Genomic DNA, 19,062 nt, shown 5'->3' on the forward strand with positions numbered 1-19,062 from the left:
TAGATAGATAGATAGATAGATAGATAGATAGATAGATAGATAGATAGATAGATAGATAGATAGATAGATATTGTTAAAATGACAGCTTAGGCTGTATCATTTTATATTCTTACAAAAGAAAAGTTTTAGTACAATCTTCTATTGAACCTAGCCTCTGGCTCCAGCTACTGATTGAGTCCTTTACTGATCTTCAATCCATCCCGACAAACATAGACACTGTTCCAATATTCATTTAGTTTTGTATGTGTAAAAAGTGTAATTTGGTCTCAGTTATATGCATATGGAATATGATGCAAATTTGGTGTGTATTCATAAGTGTGGTGGTGGTGGGGGGGGTGCAAACTACAATTTGCACACAGCCCACCAAAAGCTAGAAACGGCCCTGCTGGGGAAACACAAAGAGGGAATTTTACACTTAAAAAGACTGTAAATGTGGCAAATATAACTCAGACAAGACTGCTGAAGCCTCATAAAGTTAAGGTAAACTTTTAAATGCATTAATGCATTTTTATACAAAATGACTGTATGGACACACTATGGATTTTGCCTCCCCATCATCACTTACATTAAAAGCACATTTGAAGGGGGTCCTTTAATACCCAGTATGAACAGGAGGAATGATTACGGCGAGGAAAACCTCTTTCAGTGCTCATTTGGGCACCTGAATGTTGTTTTTAAGACAGTCTTGAAAAAATTGTGAATCTACCCTTTAAAGCTGTTCCTGGTTAAAACTGGTTGAAACGTGCTCAGTGAAAACATAATGACAGCCACGAACAGACACTGTTTTGTGTGGCTGACTGGCGGGCACAGGAGAGGGTTAGGGGGTTATTAAACGGTGGCAATGTGCTCTCTGCCACTGATGAAAACATTTCTGCCTCAACTTGTGTTATCTGCGCGGTGGGTTGTGGGTGTGTGAGCGTCGAAGTAAAATGGCGGACTTGGCAAACGAAGGTGAGTAAGTGGCAGTGTGAGAAAAACAATACAGACACTGTGGTGTTATAAACGGCGCCTTTACGTTGTGTGCATATTAGATAACTGAAATGAAGCTACTTGGCCGCATGTTAATGGTGGGTTCAAGTGAGTTATATTGATCCGTAGCGTTTACAAGACCACAGCGTTAGCAAGCAGGCTAACATTGCTAACCGTTGGGATGTGGGTAATACCTGGAATGCCTCGGAACGCCCTCAAATGCAGCCGCTAACACCCGGCTATTTATAGTCGGGATGTTTTGCCTTTTTGTGGTGAGCTAAATGAGTTACAGTGGATATAACGTTTATCCAAAGGCTGTTATGCCTTAGAAGTGAAGCACTGCTTGTTACACAGCTAATGTGATTGATAGGAAACGTTTACAGTACGACCTCCTTCTTGTTTAATGTAGTTAGCGCTCGTTTGCCGGATTGCTTGACGTGCATTTAGGCGCGTAGAGAGAAAAAACCGTCAGCCCAGAGACAATGCTTCCTTCATGTTCTTTATTCACCCCATTCAGAACACAGTGTCTTTATGTTGATGTGTTAACTATGGCAGAATTCATTGAGGCTCTTGTTGTTATTGCTTGTACAGGCGAGATGACTCATGCGAGATGGAGCGCATTAGCAAGCTAACTATAGCCAGTAAGCTAAGCTACGGGTCGGCTTTAGGGAACAACCGGTGGTGTCGGCTATTTGCTGGATCGGGTCAGATAGTGTAAATGCTAGCATGCTCAACATAAAGCCGGGAACATCTGAATTTCTGCAGTTGAATATCACTGTCGTTTTCTGGAATTCATACATTCATAACCACGTTAGCGTAGTCAAATCGTAGAGATACAAAGCTAGATGTTTAAATATAGGTCACACAAGGTTTTCACGTTTTATGCTGTTAAATGTGTTTCATCCATATATAAACAGCCATGAGGGTTTGTGTTAGAGATGGTGAATGTCGGAGGGATTTGGATGTTACCGCATGCGTTTATACCCCGGCAAGGCTCAAAAACGACAACGATGCTACACCTGCTCGGTGTAATAGGCCCAACCCAGACAGAGAAAAACCTTTGTCTGCCAACGTTATAGGATTACACATCTTACAGAGGTTACAGTGTGAAGGTAAACGCGTTAAGTGGCCTGAGGTGGAATGAAATTGTTACCTGGCTCGATTGCTATTCTAGTTGGCTGTAATAATAGTTAACAGTAGCAACAAAATGTTTTGGTGGTGACCTGAATAAAACCCCATTTTTAGATTACAAAATAGTTAGGTTACTGTTTGGCAAGTTTGATGGCTGTCTGACACATTGGTTATTACAGTAATGTCTCTTATATTGTTTTGGTATCTGATGATGAAGTTTAGGTCAACTTTGTGTGATCCAATTTGTCCTACATCCTACAAGTACATTCTTTCTGAATAGCATTGCATTATTACTGTAGTATAGCCTGGTTTAAAAGAGTTGATTTCTGTTGTCTGGTTTACATTGACCAAGGTTAATCCTTGTTCTGCATTTATGGAAATTATTTTGTCAGTGTCTTTTCATACTTCCTACTTTTACACTTATTTTTGACAGTAGCTAAATCTGGCATTTAAATATTATAAACAGTTGTGTTAGACTTTACTGATTGCTTCACCAGCGATATCTTGAAGTGGCACTGCAAGTTTATGAATTTATGAGGATGTTACTTATGGATGTATGAAAATTTGTAATGCGCATAACTTCCCATGTGTCATACCAGGTACTCATGTTTTTAAGAGAATATCTAGGTCACAGAATGTGAAGGCCATAGCTTAAGCTGTTTTGTTAAAGAACCAAACAGACTGGATTGCTGTATACCTTGAGTCAGTGCTGGGATGACTAGCCTACATCTTCTCTTAACAGACAAGCCTGCCATAGCGCCTCCTGTGTTTGTTTTCCAAAAAGATAAAGCACAGAAGGTAAGTTTTTCATATGTTATTCAAGTATTAATCAAGGCTCAAGACATATTGTATGATTATACAGAGTATATACTGATATTCAGTCTGGACTGTATCACAGAAAAGCACACATTGATGAAGAATTGTTAAGCAAATCAACTATTTCATCACTAGAACTTTAAACAAGTCAAAATCTGTTGATCTCATGTCAAGCACATCTTTGTTGAGTTAATACCACTTTCACTTTTGTTAATAGTTACAGCTCCAGACTAAATACCAGGAACATGGAATCCAGTGTTATTTTTTGTGTCCTTTTTTTAAATACTTCTTTAAACAACTTAACAACAACAGTACCACTCTTTTGGGGAAAAATAAGAATTTAACAGCATTATGTTCACTTGCAGCGATCTGCGGAGGGCTCAAGTGCAGAAGATGGAGAGGGTAAATCTAATATCCAAACTGGCCACTTGCTCTGCTAATATTATCATTATAAAAGATTTATTTAAACTGGAATATTAATATTTTGTTGCCACTTTCAGATTCAGACAAAGACGAGGGAACCTATTGCCCCCCTGTGAAAAGAGAGAGGACCTCATCATTCCCACCCCCACATTCTGGTAAGGGCACGTGGTGACTAAGCAGAGCATTTATTTTTTCTTGGTTCTTGCTTGTGGTGTACATGTTGATTTGTATGCTGAGTGCAATGCCTGTCCGCTACTTTGCAGTTCCCAAGAACAATGTATTCATGCCCTCAAGTTTCTGCCAGTCTCCGACTGGGAACTCTGACTCTGAGCCAGGTGAGGCATCTAGATCACCATTAGTTTCTCTTCACTTCTTAAAGGCCCACTGCAGTGAAAATGTTAGTCTCAAAGGTCAAAAACATTTATATCTTCAGTTACTTTCAACAATTTAAGACTACAAATGCAATAAATTGACTGAAATTGTTAGAAAAATAACTTGCTAGCCTGAAGATTCTATATATCAGAAATAATTTTTGAAGATGTTTGTATTATAAAGTCATATAGTTGGAAATAAGATGTCAGCAAAGTTTTGCATATCCTCTGCCTGCAAATGCACCCCCTTCGCCGTGACCCGCTCTGGTCAAATCACATGTGGTAATTTTACTTCTGAGCTAGCCCTACAAATATCTGCTCTGGACGTCTGGTGTTATTAATGGATAGAGGAAAATGTGTTGTTACAGAATGCAAAGCCCACAGGCATGATTGGATTTTTCAGTAACAGTTTTAAATAAGTGAATGCACATTGACGAACATAAGTGTAAAGTTGAAATAAACAATACATTTCCTCTTTTATGTGTGGTGTTAACCTTACACAGTGAAGTCGGAAGAGGCATACGGTGCCAGATCAGTGCATTCCCAGTCAACTTTGATTACTCAAGATATCAGTTCAGGCTGGTTTGTTGTGTTTAGCTTTGGGTTGAGGTTTGGTTATTTTGAAATAATTTGGACGTCCTCTCTTGTTTCTTTCTGTCTGCACTAGTGGTCTGTGTCTCTATCATGTGTTGCAAATAGAACCTGCAGAGAGAGGTGTAGCCTATTGCATTTGTTTGGGAAGATAATGGTCAGTATTGAATCAAATATAAGTTTCTAGAGTATTTTCACAAAATCCCTAGTAAATCAGGGACGATTTCTTCATTGTGGGAACATTATGACCTTGTATGACCCGTGACTCTGCCTGTACATAATGTAGTTCTGTTCTGGATTATGACTGTTTGAACTGCCAAGTTTAGCTGGAAAACAAGTTCTAAGTTTACCAGCCAAATTCATCTTGCCAGTATTAGGGAAAAAGCAAATTTGAGCTTGATATTGGTTGAGGCAGAGGGTTTATTATTGTAAGATGCCACAGTGTCATGTGGTGGTAGTTGGCTGCACTTTGTGTGGTGCCACTGAACATGTCAGAGGAATGTCTTATTAGCTATTATAAGCCCCCTTGTATTTTGTGCGGATGGACTGCTGTGATTCATTCACATCTCTTTAAAAAAAGGAATAACTATTATACTAGTGTGTGGGTCTCAAATTTTGTAGAATAAGTCAAGCTTTGTGGCGTCTTAAACACAAAGGAACAGAACAGGTTTGGATCGCCGTTCTGTACCTGTGCGGTCTCTTTGCTGCAGTTCGGAGTCCTCTCAAGCTCTGAATAAAACATTTATCATATCATAGTCGGTGGCATGCTGTTCACCATTTGTGACTATGAATATTTTTCAAGGTTCATCATGTGCATTTCACTGGAGGTGGGCATGGAAAACGGCTAATAATCATTTGAAATTAGACATTTCAGTCAGTCAGTAGTAATAAAAAGTTATTTAAACTGACAGAATCACTTTAACGTGAACTTTACAGTACAGATATAAAAGCAAGATGGAGAAAAATTAAATTGGCTAAAATAATGACTGCAGTGGGACTGTAACAATTGTGGAAATGTCTGTATGTTTAATGTGTAAATGTTCTTTGTTAATAATATGTCTCATCAGAAAAATTACCTTGCTTTATATTTAGTGGGTCGATGATGGAATAATTGTGTTTTTTGATAAACAACTTGGGTGTTATTTTCATAATTTTGACCATCCTTATAACAAGCTCATTGTTTAGAAATGGCGAGCGGTGATGTCACCAGTTAACACGGCTTTACAGAGAGGACGAGACATCCACTTGAGCAAACAAGGCTGTAATTAATAACCATTTCAAATATATTACATAAAGCACTTATTGGAAAGTGAAAACAACGATGAACACACCAGAGATCTCCATGGTGCAGCTGTGTCTAGTGCACTTCCATGTCCTAAGTATTAGGACCTGGTTAGTAAATTGAAAATAGGCCCTGTTTGTTTAAAAAAAAAAAAAGTGAAATTTGTTTAATATTAATGTTCAGTAGACATGGATAGGATCTCATAAATATTGAGAAATAGAAGATGCAGTTTTTATAAGTGCTTTTGGCTCTGTGCTTGTAATAAAAGTACTGTAATAGTGAATCTTTTCTCATTTCAAGTATAATAAGGGCTATATTTAAAAATAAAATACATAACAGAGAGCTCTTGAAAAAAATGTGCATCCCAAAATAAAGTGGATCAATCACTTTGGGCTCTTAGATTGTTTATTTTCACTCGAGTGGGTATATTTGCTCAGAAGATTTGTGCAGTATTGTGAGACATACTGGTTTTGAATTGCCCGTGGGAACTAGCCTAAGAGTCTGTCCATTCTTGATTAAAAGCTGCGTTTTCGCTGTCTACTTCTCTCTTTTTAGAGCACGCCATGTGAAAAAAACTTTTCTCTGACTCTGTGTACAGCTCTGATCGCTGGCTGTGCTCATGCTTATGGTTTTATTATTATGGATTACAAAAAAATCAGAAACATAAATATTTTTTGATGAAGACAACTCATACAGAGACGTAAAGGTTTAATAAACACTCCCACTCAACATTTTCAGTAATTTTTTTTTGTTATTTGACTATTACGTCATTTAACAAACTATTAAGCATTTCCAGGTCCTCTGCAATTTCCAAATCATAGAATTTTATTCTGAGTAGGAATATCCACTCACTCTAGTCCAAATTCATTTCCATATTAAGGGAAATGCTCCACTCCATTTCAGCACCCAGCTCTTTCCTTACTCCTGGAGAGCATACTCTGTGCTCAGACACAGAGCTGAGTGGCTCGCTGTTCGTTTGTTTATTCAAAGTTTATTAATATTAAACGTTTCGTATGTCCAAACGTGTTTTAGCTGTATACTCCGCACTCAGACACAGAGCTGAGTGGCTTGCTGTTTGCTTTTTTATTCACAGTTTATTAATATTAAACATGTTGCATGTCCAAGCACACCATGTGAAAATACTTTTCTCTGACTCACTGTACAGCTCTGATCTCTGGCTGTGTTCATAACATGGAGTCGCAGAGCCCTGAAGCCCCACCCCACTGCTGGGGAGCTGAGCGTCTGGCTGAACACTTGTTTATTCAAAGTTTATTAACGTGTCGCATGTCCAAATTGCATCAAATTCAACATTGCACGTCCTTGGGTCCTAAGCAATTAACATGCCAAGTGCGAAGTCGATTGGATGAACGCTTCTCGAGATAAACGAAGGACATACATACAGACAGAGTCCTTCCTTTATAGTTACACGAGTGCCAGGTCATGTCAGGCTAGTAAAGCCACTGAGATGGAGACGTAGATGTAGAAATAGATCGGAGGCCCTAGAGCCCGCCATATTACTGCACAGGAGTTAGAGCGTACACAACTCCTGAGACTCATAAAGGGTTGCTGTGGTAACGGGGCCTGTGATTTGAAAGGTGCAAAGACGGAAGAAAGTTTTATAAGTTGCTGTGTAACTTGGATGTTTCTTTAATGTCCGCCTTCTCCCGTTCTCCATCTCACCAGAGGAGAAGCCTGTGGGATTCCGTTTAAAGCCACCCACTCTCATACATGGACAGGCACCGAGTTCAGGTGAGGGTTTGATGTCTTTAAGTAATATTTTTCTCACATTAGCTTGATTGAAATGGGGGAAAAAACCCAAGCTTGCACTCTTTTATAAGGCTCCATTCAGAAATGGTACATCTAGACATGAACAGGTGAAACTATAAAATCTCTCTGTGTTTAAAAAAAAAAAAAAAGGAAGTGACTTTCAGAGAAATCACACCAATAAGTTGTCTCTGTTGCAGGCGTCCCAAGTCAGAAACCTAAGGAGCAGCAACGCAGTGTCCTCCGCCCTGCAGTTCTCCAGGCACCACCCTCAAAATCACATATAGAGTCCAGTGAGTAAAACTTGGAGTGACCTTCACTCTTGAGTTGATACTTCTACAACATTCTCTAACATCATTAAAATCTTTGTCTGATAATTCATTACTTTTATATTGTAAGTGTTTGCTGCACGAGCCTTTTTTCCTTCAGGGAAAATAAACTGAAAATGATTTTATCGTTTCTGTCTGTTCAGATTCCAGTTGTGGAACCAACGGTGTGAAAAAGTCATCAGATGGGGCACCTGTGACCCAGTCCCTCTTCCTGAACAACACAGAGCACTCAGCCACCCTGGCCAAGTCACTGGTAAGAAGAAGCTAAATCTCTGCCCGTTATCTGCAGATGGGAACTGAAAAGCAAGCAAGCAATCAGCCAGTTCAGTTAAGGCTATACCCTTTTGTTTAGGGCGTCAGAAAGTGTGAACAAGTGTGAAACTTATTTATAGAAGAGCTAATGATTTTCAGCGTTGTGGTTGTTTTCATCCTCTGCTTTAATGAGGAAGTATATCGACTCTTGTATTCATAAAAAAAAGTTATGCAAATGTTTGACATTGAATTAATTCATTCATCACAGACCTGTGTAAATAATATCATAGCATTAGTTAGCTACATAGATAACAGTGTGCCTGCAGTAGAAATGGATTAAAGTTTGATCCTGGTTCTCTTTTTTTTTTTTTTTTTTTTTTTTTTTTTTTTGTTCAATTTCAAGAAACATGAAAATGAGGAAGATGGAGCAAGTGGTAACAAAGATGGAGGCGGAAGAGAGAAGGAGACAGATGTAGCAATATCTTTTGTGTTTGGTCAGAATATCAAAGACAGAGCAAAGGTGGGTTTTTCTACTCGTCTTACATCTGTTTGTGACACACAGTGAACAGACAAGCTTGAGGTGATAATGTGTGACAAACTGTCCAAATATACACAGTTAAAAGTGGCAGTCAGAGGAGCGGCTTGAGACCTTTCTCTAAGATTTCACTCTGAAGAATGAGATGCTTTTTATAGCCTCAGAGATGCATTTTCTGTGGTGTTTTGTATGGTGTCCAAAATGATTTTTGTATATTTTTTTGTCGTCAGCCTGGAACTGTTGTGACAGGAATGTTTAGACAATTTTGAAATGATGACTCGCTGCTTGCTCACTTGCTAAGCTGCATATTAGTCAGCTTTTCATTAAATGTGAATTTGTGAGAGTGTTTTGGTCATTCCTTAAGCTTGGATGATGCATGATTCCAAAATTAACACAATTGTTTTCTTTTTCTAGTTGGAGGAGAACAGTACGGAAGACAAGTCAAAGGATGGTGTGCCACCAGACTCTCAATCAGAGGGCACTAATTATTTCTTACAGTACATCTCTACCCCAAGGTAATGTCAGAATGAAATGGTGTCTTCTTTCAAGTATTTTTAGCAACTCATTTTCATTCATGAGTAACTTTGATCAACTTACTAATCTATTTTTTTTTTCCTTTCATGCTGTGTCAGTTCAAAAAATGCCACAAACAGTACAGACAGTGGGGCAAAATTTGTTTTTGGGCAGAACATGTCGGAACGAGTATTGGTGAGTTTATACAGCTTGTTCAATAGTCAGTCTGCTCTCTGCCATGAAAACTCCTAATGATTGAGCTTTGAACAAGTTCCAATGATCAGCTTTGTTGTGTTTTCAGAGTCCACCCAAGGGCGAGTCCTCAAACGAGGAAAATAAAGAGGTTTCAGCTGCCCCTGCTTCAGAGCCCTCATCACAGGAAACCACCCCAGAGAAGGGTAAAAAAAAAAAAACACAACCCTGTTAATTCAAAAAATGTTTGCTGTTTGGTTTGACTACTAATAGATGTAAGAGACACAAAGAACATTTCTTGGCTACAGAAATACCTGGAACAGTCAAAAAAAGCAATTCGACAGAAATGTAACGGTGCTGTCGTCTCTGAAAGATTCCAACTTATGTGAAGTCTTTCAGCATTAGAATCAAAATTAATTGGGAGCTAGTGTTTGATCAGCCATCTTAAAGAGATGTAATAGTAAAATATACATCTGTAATTTGAGATGCATATTTATTTGTCTCATAATTTTTCTGGAACTATGACAGCCCTACAAGTAATATCTTTTTTGTTTTTCCTCCCAACACAAAATTTTGATTACATCCATACATTATGCCATACAAGAGGGTATCGAACTGTCCTTTTTTTTCTTTTAGTCAGTAACAGTAATAGTAACAGTTAGTCAGTAATAGAAGTAACTGTAGAAATAAGGTACCAACAGAGAATTTTTCACATCTGCACCAAGTTGCAAGTGAAATTATTCAGATAACTTGGAAAAGATGCGGCTGCATTCAGTAGGAGCACAATTCGGTCCCGGTTCCTCGTTGTCCAAAACAGGCAAAAGAAACAGTGTTTGCTTGCAGTTTTCATCCTTTCGTCCATGATTGTTTCCCAAACTAAGTTGAATGAAGACAGCAGGCGCTGAGGTTTTTTGACGGCCAACCGGCAGCTCTGGCATTATTCTGGCTTGTGTGCAACTCTAGTAAGTTTGCCATGAGCCACAAGACTGACCCCATGATCCTTGCACACCGCTACAATATATCCACACTCAATGAAGAAAAATGTTTTGTAAACGAAAATAAGCCTCTGTAAAGAGATATAATACTTTGAGTCTGCTAACCGGCTGCTCTGCTGGGAAATGTACTCTCCCCCTGCGTTCCATAAACACACCATCATCGGTAGCTGATTGGAATGGACCGCACACAGTCCACTCTGGTTGTTGTAGGATTCCCCCTTCAGAGCGATATGGGGGATCTACGGCCTTTTTCTCGGTTTTCTCTTGTCATAGGGCACCAATTTCAAAAGTAATTGCACACTTCTACTACATAGGTGACCTAGTTTTAAGAAATCATCATTCACAGCAGTGAATTTTCCCTTTTAAGACTTGCTTATTCTATTGCTTGGTTAGACGAATGTTTTTACAACAAACTGTTTTTTTTATATATTTCATTTATTCGGTTTCATATTTATACAAACACGAACTCCTACTTTACAGTTGTGGTCAATGTGTTAACACAACTGACAGTAGTGAGTTATTTTGTGGGTTAAACACAACATCATAAAAGGCTGTGTGACCTAGTGAGATACTGTATGCACATTCATGGGGTTTGACAGCATGTTTTTGTTACTGTCCACTTTACCCAAGGACAAAGGAAAAAAATTCAGCAATTCATAGCTGTTGTTCATCAATATGATATAAAGGATCCACAGCAGCCTTTAAAGAGTTTGTGTATGAGGCAAAGTGCCACCCTGGGTCCATCATGTCTTACAAAAATGTTTTAGGAGTGGGAGCAGACTTAACGCTTGTGCACACAAATTGTTGATCAAACTCCAGCTAGGTGCTGATTTCTCACCGCTGTGTATTATCTTTCCAGTGAACAGTGTGTCGGAGTCTTTGGAGGAGTCTGCAGCAGCGTACACCAAAGCCACAGCCAAGAAGTGCATCTTAGAGAAAGTCGACGTCAAAACTGGAGAGGAGTCGGAAAGCAATGTTTTACAGGTAGGTGGTGGGCTCACTGGATTCAAGACATGCAGTAAATAAATGTGGCAGAAAGCAATGCAGTCCTTTTTTTCACTCTTTTACTTCAGATGCAGTGCAAGTTATATGTTTTTGAGAAGACTGCTCAGTCTTGGATAGAGAGAGGTCGAGGTTTGCTGAGGCTCAACGACATGGCATCGACAGATGATGGCACGCTACAGTCCCGTCTAGGTAAACACACCTGCAGAAATCTCTTCGGAATGAACTCAGAAAATAAACAACTTACTGTTGTGTTCACAGCTTTGGTTTTCCGTGTTTGAATCAGTGTATGTGACAGAAAAATTGAAGAATTACTTGTGAATGCTGTTTTGTTTGTGGGTTGAATGTTTGTGCCAAATGATAAGAGATGACATTTATCTCAGTAAAAAATACAAATGGTTCGTAGTGTTGGATTTCATCACCATCATTATTGCAGTATCTGACTTTGAACACAAGGGGGAGCCCATTCCCACTCTACACACTTCTGTGGACTAGACATTACAGCAGTTAAATATGCTGCATGATGGTGTCTAGTTATCACTAATATTTTAAGTAACCATTCTGTTTTCTCTGATGTGAACTAACAAGACTGAGATCAGAGTCGGGTAGAATAGCAATAATTCAAGCATTTCTTTGGCCTGTAGTTCATTGCTGTGTGTTTATGTTTAAACCCTTTCAGTGATGAGGACCCAGGGCAGCCTCCGGTTGATCCTCAACACTAAGCTTTGGCCCCAGATGCAGGTGGACAAGGCCAGCGAGAAGAGTGTACGAATCACTGCCATGGACACAGAGGACCAGGGGGTCAAGGTCTTCCTAATATCGGTACGTATTACAAAACACTATACTGTAAATTAGCAGCTTATACCTTTTTATTTACCTGGACTGCAGAGAGAATCAAGGCTTTATGTCCAATTTGTCCTGTTTATTATATCATATTTTAGTAAAAAGCATCTTTGTTTTCAAATCTACTCCTGATTTAATTTGCTGCTGATGGTGCACAGTAACAGCACAGGGTTTCCACACATCCTGGAAAACAATTGAACAATTTTCCAGTCACGGAAAACACATGGAAAATGAGAGAAAACGTCAAATGTCCTGGAAAATCTTGTCCTAGAATATTATTTCAACATTTTCCTATTTTCCCTTTAGTTGAGAATAAACTACTAGGCTACAGGATCTATCAGAGCTCCCCTAAAACGGATAATATTTCCATTTGAAAGGGTTAAGTTATGATCAGGATCATATTAACCTTCATTGGTAGTTTATGGAAAAGAGTATTTTGAAGAGGCTGCTCTCGGTTATGTTTCGGAAATGCTGTGAACACAACCCCAAGTCATGTCACATGGTGGCACATGCAGGTTGGAAGCCATTACAACTTAAATGGCTGGAACGCTGAATAATGTAAGTTTCATTATCCTTCAAATCTAAATATTAGTCACTGCTGGCTGGTAACTATGGTAGTTTTTATTAGGTATATAGATTAGAGGGCCACTTTGCATTTTCAGCCTTATCTCTAGCCATTCAAATTAGGGATATAGTGTGAAAAACAACAACAGTTGTTATCAATGTCCTCTGTGTCTCAGCTGCAAAATCTACTGTTCTTTCGACGCCAGCGCCGTCATTTCACACATACAGTGATGCCGTTGGTGTCAAGGAAGAACTACAGGCGATATCGGTAGTGGTGCCTTCAAAGACAGTAAAATGTGGGTCTTCCAAAACACACACACACTGTCTGTTATGCTCACGATAGGGAAAAGAAGACACTAATCTATCATACTAGGAAAACTAGTTTCATGATCTGAGGCTGAATATTGCGCTGTGGAGTCAGACACAGCAGGCTGTGGAGTAGAAAGTGACCACCGCAGCGACGTTACAGTCGCAAGCTGATACAAACTTTAGCTGCTGAGTTTCTCTGTGATTCCTAACACAAACAACTAGCTTTACAATATAATGTCAGAGCAGAGATATGGCAGCACTATTACTACCTATGAGGCCGAATACAGTGCTTCAGAATCAAACAAAACAGAGTGTCAAGGAGGAAGCAGCCACCACAGAAGCTACATCACAGCGGCAGCCTAAAAGAGAGGCACTGCAACTGGACAGACGGCAGCACCATGAACCGATGACTAATGAGGATGGTCAGAAAGAAAAGAGACGGACTGAAAACTGCACTTCAACAAACTTGGTGGTGCTTTGGTAAACCTGACTGTTTTCTGACAGAATATTATATCAGACTTTTAACTTTGAATACAGAACAGCGACTGTTTTAAGTTAACGTAACCTGTAACTTGCGACTGCATCCAACTTGAGCATAATCCGATCTTCATCATCATCCAAAACGATAGAAGAAACAGCATTTGGTTGCATTTTTTCGCCCCTTCATCTCCACTTGTTTCCAACACCAAGCTCAAATGGCGACAGCAGAATCAGAGGTGCTTTGACTGTATGCCGGCCAGCACTGTGTGATCAACATAACTGACTCCAGTGCGCCGTTTGTGTTGTGATCCTTGCACACTGGTACGATATATGTAGACTCAATGATTGGTAAATGATAATAAGCCTCAGTAAAGAGATGTAACAGCTGCTTGCTTTGCTAAATGGCCAAGTACTTGCCTTAAAAACACTGTCAGCATAGTCAGTCAGTCTGATTGTACGGGACGCACGCATTGCACTCTTGTTTGTTGTAAAATTCCCCCTTAAGAGTGGTGTGGGGGATGTACAGGGGATGTTTCTCAGTTTTCAGAGAATTACAACAAGGCAAGAAGTAAAAAAACAACAGTAAGAGGAGATGGTAGTAAAAAGTAGTGACATTAAAACATCTAAAGGTTATGCACGTATACTGAAATGTTTCTGTAACACTTGTCCTCTAATTACAGTAGTGACAGAATGTCAGGAGGACAACGCAAGTTCAAGAATGGGCAGAAAGAAGACCCCCAGTTTAGGGACCCCCTAGGGGAAGTGGCAGGAGATGTGCATGGGGCATATTGCAAGTTTTGCAAGAAGTCTTTTGATGTTGTTAATGTGGGAATCTCAGCACTCAAGAGTAATGCACGAGGGCAAGGCCATTTCAAAGTAGGGCTGAACAATTAATTAAAATTTTATCGAAACTGCGATATGGCCTACTGCAGTTTTGAAACTGCAGGAGGCACAATGTTTGTCAAAATACCATTTTTGAATTAAATATTGTCGTGCTGCAGAGATGTCCTGGCCCATACATCATATTCTACGCACAGGTACAGATCCCCATAAAAATCGCACCATAATCATTTTAATCTTTTTCAATGAAAATGAGAATAATGATGTAAAAATGATCATTCCCTCTAATATTGCAAATCATACCGCAATTGCAATATCTGTCAAAATAATTAGATATTTTTTCAAAGTCATTCAGCACTGTGTCAAAGTTGCTGGACAATTAAACAATCAGAGAAGAATAAAACATTTCATTAGGGTGATGCCTTCAAAAGACACAGGAGAGGGAAGTAGCTGTCCAGCAAACCAAGGAGCCCCTGTGCATAAGGAAAGTGGCCGTCACGGAAGCACAGCGTTACAAGTGTCCAGTACAAGTGAACATGGAAAAAGCTCAAGAGCACAAGGCAGCTCGGCTTTCCGGCCAAGCTGTGCTTGATGCAGAGATTTGCTGGGTAATCAAGACGGTCATTTCACACCAGTCATTCAACTCCACCTCTGATATGTCAGTCATTGTTGGTCAGATGTTCCAGGACAAGTGAGATTGCCAAACAGTCTCAGGGCTTAAAGTTCTCAGGCACCATGCCTGATATCAGGCATAGAGCAGTTCTAAATTAATATAATACTTAATTCAATACTTTGTACACATTTCTTCCTGGACAACTTTTCAGGCTCACAAATCTTTTCTTGCTTTAATCCCTGTGGTTTTCATGTGGTGCAACAAAATCGGCTTACCTTGCATGTTTTGGCTTGTGTCCATATATCAAAGAGCAGCTGATCAAAGACATAAGAAAAGCACAGTGCTATGTAGTGTCTTTTGATGAATGCCTAAATAAAGTGACACAGAAAGAACAGATGGATGCTGTGTGGTACTAGAGTGAACGTGAAGGGAAGGTAGCTGTGTGTTATTTTTATTCAGAGTTTATGGGACACACTCAATTAGAGAAGCATTTGGAGAAAATAAGAGTCACCACTTGATACTAATAAGCTCGTGCAGGTCTCAATAGGTGGCCCAATGATCAGCTGGAAGTTCCTGAGCATATTCCAAGTGGACAAGAGCTAAGTGGACCCAGATGTGCCAGAGATTATCAATCTGGGAAGTTTTGCTTTGCTTGTTGTGCGTAGAAGCTTTCAAAATGGAGAGAAGCCTTTTTTGGAGACATTCCAGACCGATGCCCCAATGATACCTTTTTTAGCAAAGAAGCTCCAGTCCACCCTGAGAGCCTTGATGTCACGCTTTATCAAAAGGAAAGAACTGAAGAAGATAGACACCTGTACGGCTTCTGAAACTGGACCCACAAGACAAAGTAATCCATGTGCCACTCAAACAGCTGGATATGGGATTTGAAGCTTTGGAGATGGCATCTGAAAAGCTCCAGGAAAATCCAGTGAATATACAGGTGTCCAAGAAACACTTTGCTGTGACCTGCAAGAAAATCATGGAGGGAAGTCCTCTTATCTATCCGACAGCGCAGCACATGAGCTCCCTTGACCCTGTGACCATGGTAACAGAAGCCGAAAGTGCAACAGCAGTATTTGAGAAACTCCTACAGGTTGTCCTCAATGCGAGATGGTACACTGCCTCTGAGTGTGACAAAGTTCTTGCTCAGTATAAAGCATTCTCATTACATATCAGTGCAAACCATAACCACAAAATAAATCTTTTGGAAGATTTGTCAGTGGCAGAGCAGAGTATGCAGCACTGTGGGACCAAAGGAAATGTCCCCTCACACTGTCTCATGGACAAGCTGCAGTAGAAAGAGGATACTCTGTCAACAAGGATATGCTCATAAAAAAACCTGAAGGAGAGGTCTGTAGTAGCATTGCACTTGGTCAAGGATGCAGTGGCTGGGCATGCAATAGATGAAGCCCTGCCCAAAGACCTCATTCAACACCGCAAAGGAGCAAGGATGAGGTATGTGCAGTACCTGCAGGATGAAAAGAAGAAAAAAAGACCAAACCGCTCATGAGAAGAAAAGAAAGGACATCCCCCATGAAGTGGCAAATGTCAAAACAAAACAGCAAAGAATAATGCTAAGCATTGAGGCAGAAGGAGGCAGATGAAATGGCAGTCAGGGCGGAGAAAAAAAACACGACTTCACATTACTGTCAAGATCAAATGCCTATCACTGACGTGTTAGAAAAGGGAAGAACTGGCAGCACTAGCAAAAAGTCTGGGAAAACACAGTAGAGTGTTGAGAGACTACACTAAACTCAATGAGGAACAATTTTATTTGAATGTGACATTTACTTTGTTTTGTATTGACTACTTTGCAGAATGAATATCCATGATACAGCTGGTATATTTTCAGTTACTTAAATGAACATTTGGATGTTATTAAGTTATATTTAGGCCAATTTATGTTGCGCTATGCACTGATCTTACTGATTATTTGTTTATGTATTGAGTAAGGCAGGCGCCAGACACCTTTGCTGGCTCTTTATTTTTTTACTAATTTTTATTATTCAGAGAAAGACGGGAGAAAAAAGTAAGAGAGAAAAGAGAAAGCTGAGGTGAGAGTTGCCCAAACCATCGTTGTAACTTGGTTAGACTAATAAAGTGAAGTGCTGTACATCTGCAGGTGTGTTTGCATTATTCTGTGATCAATCTGTCGAGCATGTAAGAGATGATATTTGACTTTTAAATCAGACTTCCACAGAGAGGAACATATTCGTGTATGGCGCGATCACTGACTGTCATACCAGCCGGATCATCACTAAAAAATTGTCCTGGAAAAGTGCTGTGAAATGATCTCGACCGCTCTGATCACATAATGATGTGAACAGGGTAATGTGAAAGTGTTAATTTGTTCATTGTGGTTAAGCTGTCTCTGCCACGTCTCTCTCTCTCCCTCAGGGTAGCTCTAAGGACATAGGTCAACTGGCTGCAGCGTTACATCACCGTATCTTAGCCCTAAAGAGCAGGGCAGAGCAGGAGCCCGAGACCCCAGCAACAACCATCCCTGAGGCCGAGGTACCGCAGTCCAACGAAGAGGACAGCGACGAGGAAGACAATGCCTCTGCCTCCGCTTCAGCCTCCACTCCTGCTACAAGTCAGTGAATTAAAAAAAAAAAGAAAATGTGTTGTTGACATTTGAACGCATGTTGCAACATTTTTGGGATTTCTTGCTTTTAAATCAAATAAATGTCATGACTTGGAGTGTTTGTGGTACCACCTTGGTCAACCTGCTGCCACTCTCTTCCTGCAGGTAATTCAGAGGGAGGAGAGGGCCAGGCAGCGGCAGGAAGCACATAGCGTCACACTCTCGGACAGCCTGCTAAGATGCTGCTGTTGAGGCATTTTGCTGTAGGCATCTCCATGGACACCCCTTGACCAAACATGGTCCTCCAGACCAGTACTTTTGGATATTAGAAGTCTAGCTCCAGGAAATAACCCCCTGTGCCGGAGTGTCTCACCCAACTCGTGCAGTTCATCTTCTCTGCATTCAGCGTAATATCTGGAGTCGTTTCTTCCCTCCCTCTCCTGTTTTGTGTTTTATTTTTGTTTTCGAGTATTTTTTCCTCTCCCCGATAGCAAAAATAAAGACTTCAAAGCTTTGGTTTGGGACTTTTCTGCTCATCATATTGATGAGTGTAAGGGTGTTTTCCTCTACATTTTAAAGTATGGCACATGTTAAGACTGCAGTTTCTACTTTGGGACCTTTTTACTCACTCTACAGCCGTACCTCTGGACGCCACACATCCAGAGGAGCTTCATTCACAGTGTATTTGACTAGTCATCCAGTTCGAGTCCTACGTCGAGTCCAACCCTTCTACCCTCCAAACCCCCCAACCCCCCAACCCCCAACCCATCCCAACCCGTCTGTGCGTTAGGTTTTGGCAAATGTAATTTATTTTTGGCCATCATTTTTCATGAGGCATCTCAACACATATGTGCTGTTTGTAATGGCTAGCCAAGACCACTCAAGTTGTCATTAATAGCAGTTTCTTATATTTCCTATTGACCTATATTATAGTGAATAAAAGACTGAAACAATGCAGCTTCTGCTAATGTGAGTTAATGATGTGAGGACAAAAGGGCAGAAGGATTCACCTCAAATTTGTCTCAAAATTAATAATATGTGTTAGTCATTCACCCTTGTGGTTTTTTTAATGACCTTTTTTTCAAGTCAAGAAAATTAACTCATCAGCCTACATTCTGCATGCAACTGTTTTTTTTTTGTTTTGTTTTTTTTTTTTTCCAGCATCCCGAGGGTTTATTGTGTTGATACATATTTTTATTTTGGAAAATGTACAAACTTTTTATTCATTTACATTTGGTAAACATGTTGGAATGAAGGCTTACTTCATGTGTGGAAAATTTGAGTGATAACTGTAATACCCTTTGAATGTCATGTACATTTGAATATATCATTTAGTAGCGCACCATGTTTTCTCATCTCCTTCAACTGCCCCCTTTACAAAATAAACCATTTTGGACTGACCTCTGCGATAATTTTCCTTCTAAAAAATCAGACTTTCTGAGCAAAATCCAAACGTAAATCCATCTTAAAAGATATCAGTAAGGTGTGGTGTACTGAAACATTGTCTTTAGTAAATGTACTCCTTGAAAAACAGTACAATAACGAGTAACAGCAGCCACAGAGAGGGGGGATTGCGACCTTGGATATCAGTGAGAGTGGTCCATTCGTTTTGTATTCATGTGTTGGATCTGGCCTACAGGTTGATGTATGCTGTGCGCTGACTG

The 19,062-nt window shown here is 39.9% G+C and overlaps 1 protein-coding gene across 4 annotated transcripts; it reads left to right on the forward strand.

Annotated features, from left to right (window-relative positions):
• The first annotated feature begins 784 nt into the window (after positions 1–784).
• On the forward strand, positions 785–18,799 carry ranbp3b (RAN binding protein 3b). Of its 4 annotated transcripts, none has more exons than XM_044368058.1 (17): positions 788–951; positions 2,885–2,898; positions 3,282–3,318; positions 3,417–3,494; positions 3,603–3,674; positions 7,267–7,332; positions 7,548–7,640; positions 7,820–7,929; positions 8,332–8,448; positions 8,878–8,978; positions 9,096–9,171; positions 9,278–9,374; positions 11,023–11,147; positions 11,237–11,357; positions 11,845–11,987; positions 17,212–17,407; positions 17,564–18,799. In XM_044368058.1, exons 1-17 carry the CDS (start codon positions 930–932, stop codon positions 17,608–17,610), a joined length of 1,515 nt encoding a protein of 504 aa, XP_044223993.1. In that variant the 5' UTR covers positions 788–929; the 3' UTR covers positions 17,611–18,799. The 4 variants fall into 4 exon arrangements, with proteins under 4 accessions (XP_044223994.1, XP_044223993.1, XP_044223992.1 ...); XM_044368057.1 differs by having other exon boundaries at positions 789–951; positions 2,843–2,898; XM_044368059.1 differs by lacking the exon at positions 8,332–8,448 and having other exon boundaries at positions 785–951; positions 2,843–2,898.
• Positions 18,800–19,062: the final 263 nt, after the last annotated feature.

Source organism: Thunnus albacares, chromosome 12 (assembly GCF_914725855.1).
Source record: "Thunnus albacares chromosome 12, fThuAlb1.1, whole genome shotgun sequence".
NCBI classification, from domain to species: domain Eukaryota; kingdom Metazoa; phylum Chordata; class Actinopteri; order Scombriformes; family Scombridae; genus Thunnus; species Thunnus albacares.

Bases quoted from the DNA above. Each gene is read 5' to 3' on its own strand.
- ranbp3b (XM_044368056.1), top strand. From the start codon at position 2,815: ATGACTAGCCTACATCTTCTCTTAACAGACAAGCCTGCCATAGCGCCT. The intron at 2,899-3,281 runs GTAAGTTTTTCA...GTTCACTTGCAG, and splicing joins AAAAAGATAAAGCACAGAAG to CGATCTGCGGAGGGCTCAAG. The intron at 8,979-9,095 runs GTAATGTCAGAA...ATGCTGTGTCAG, and splicing joins CAGTACATCTCTACCCCAAG to TTCAAAAAATGCCACAAACA.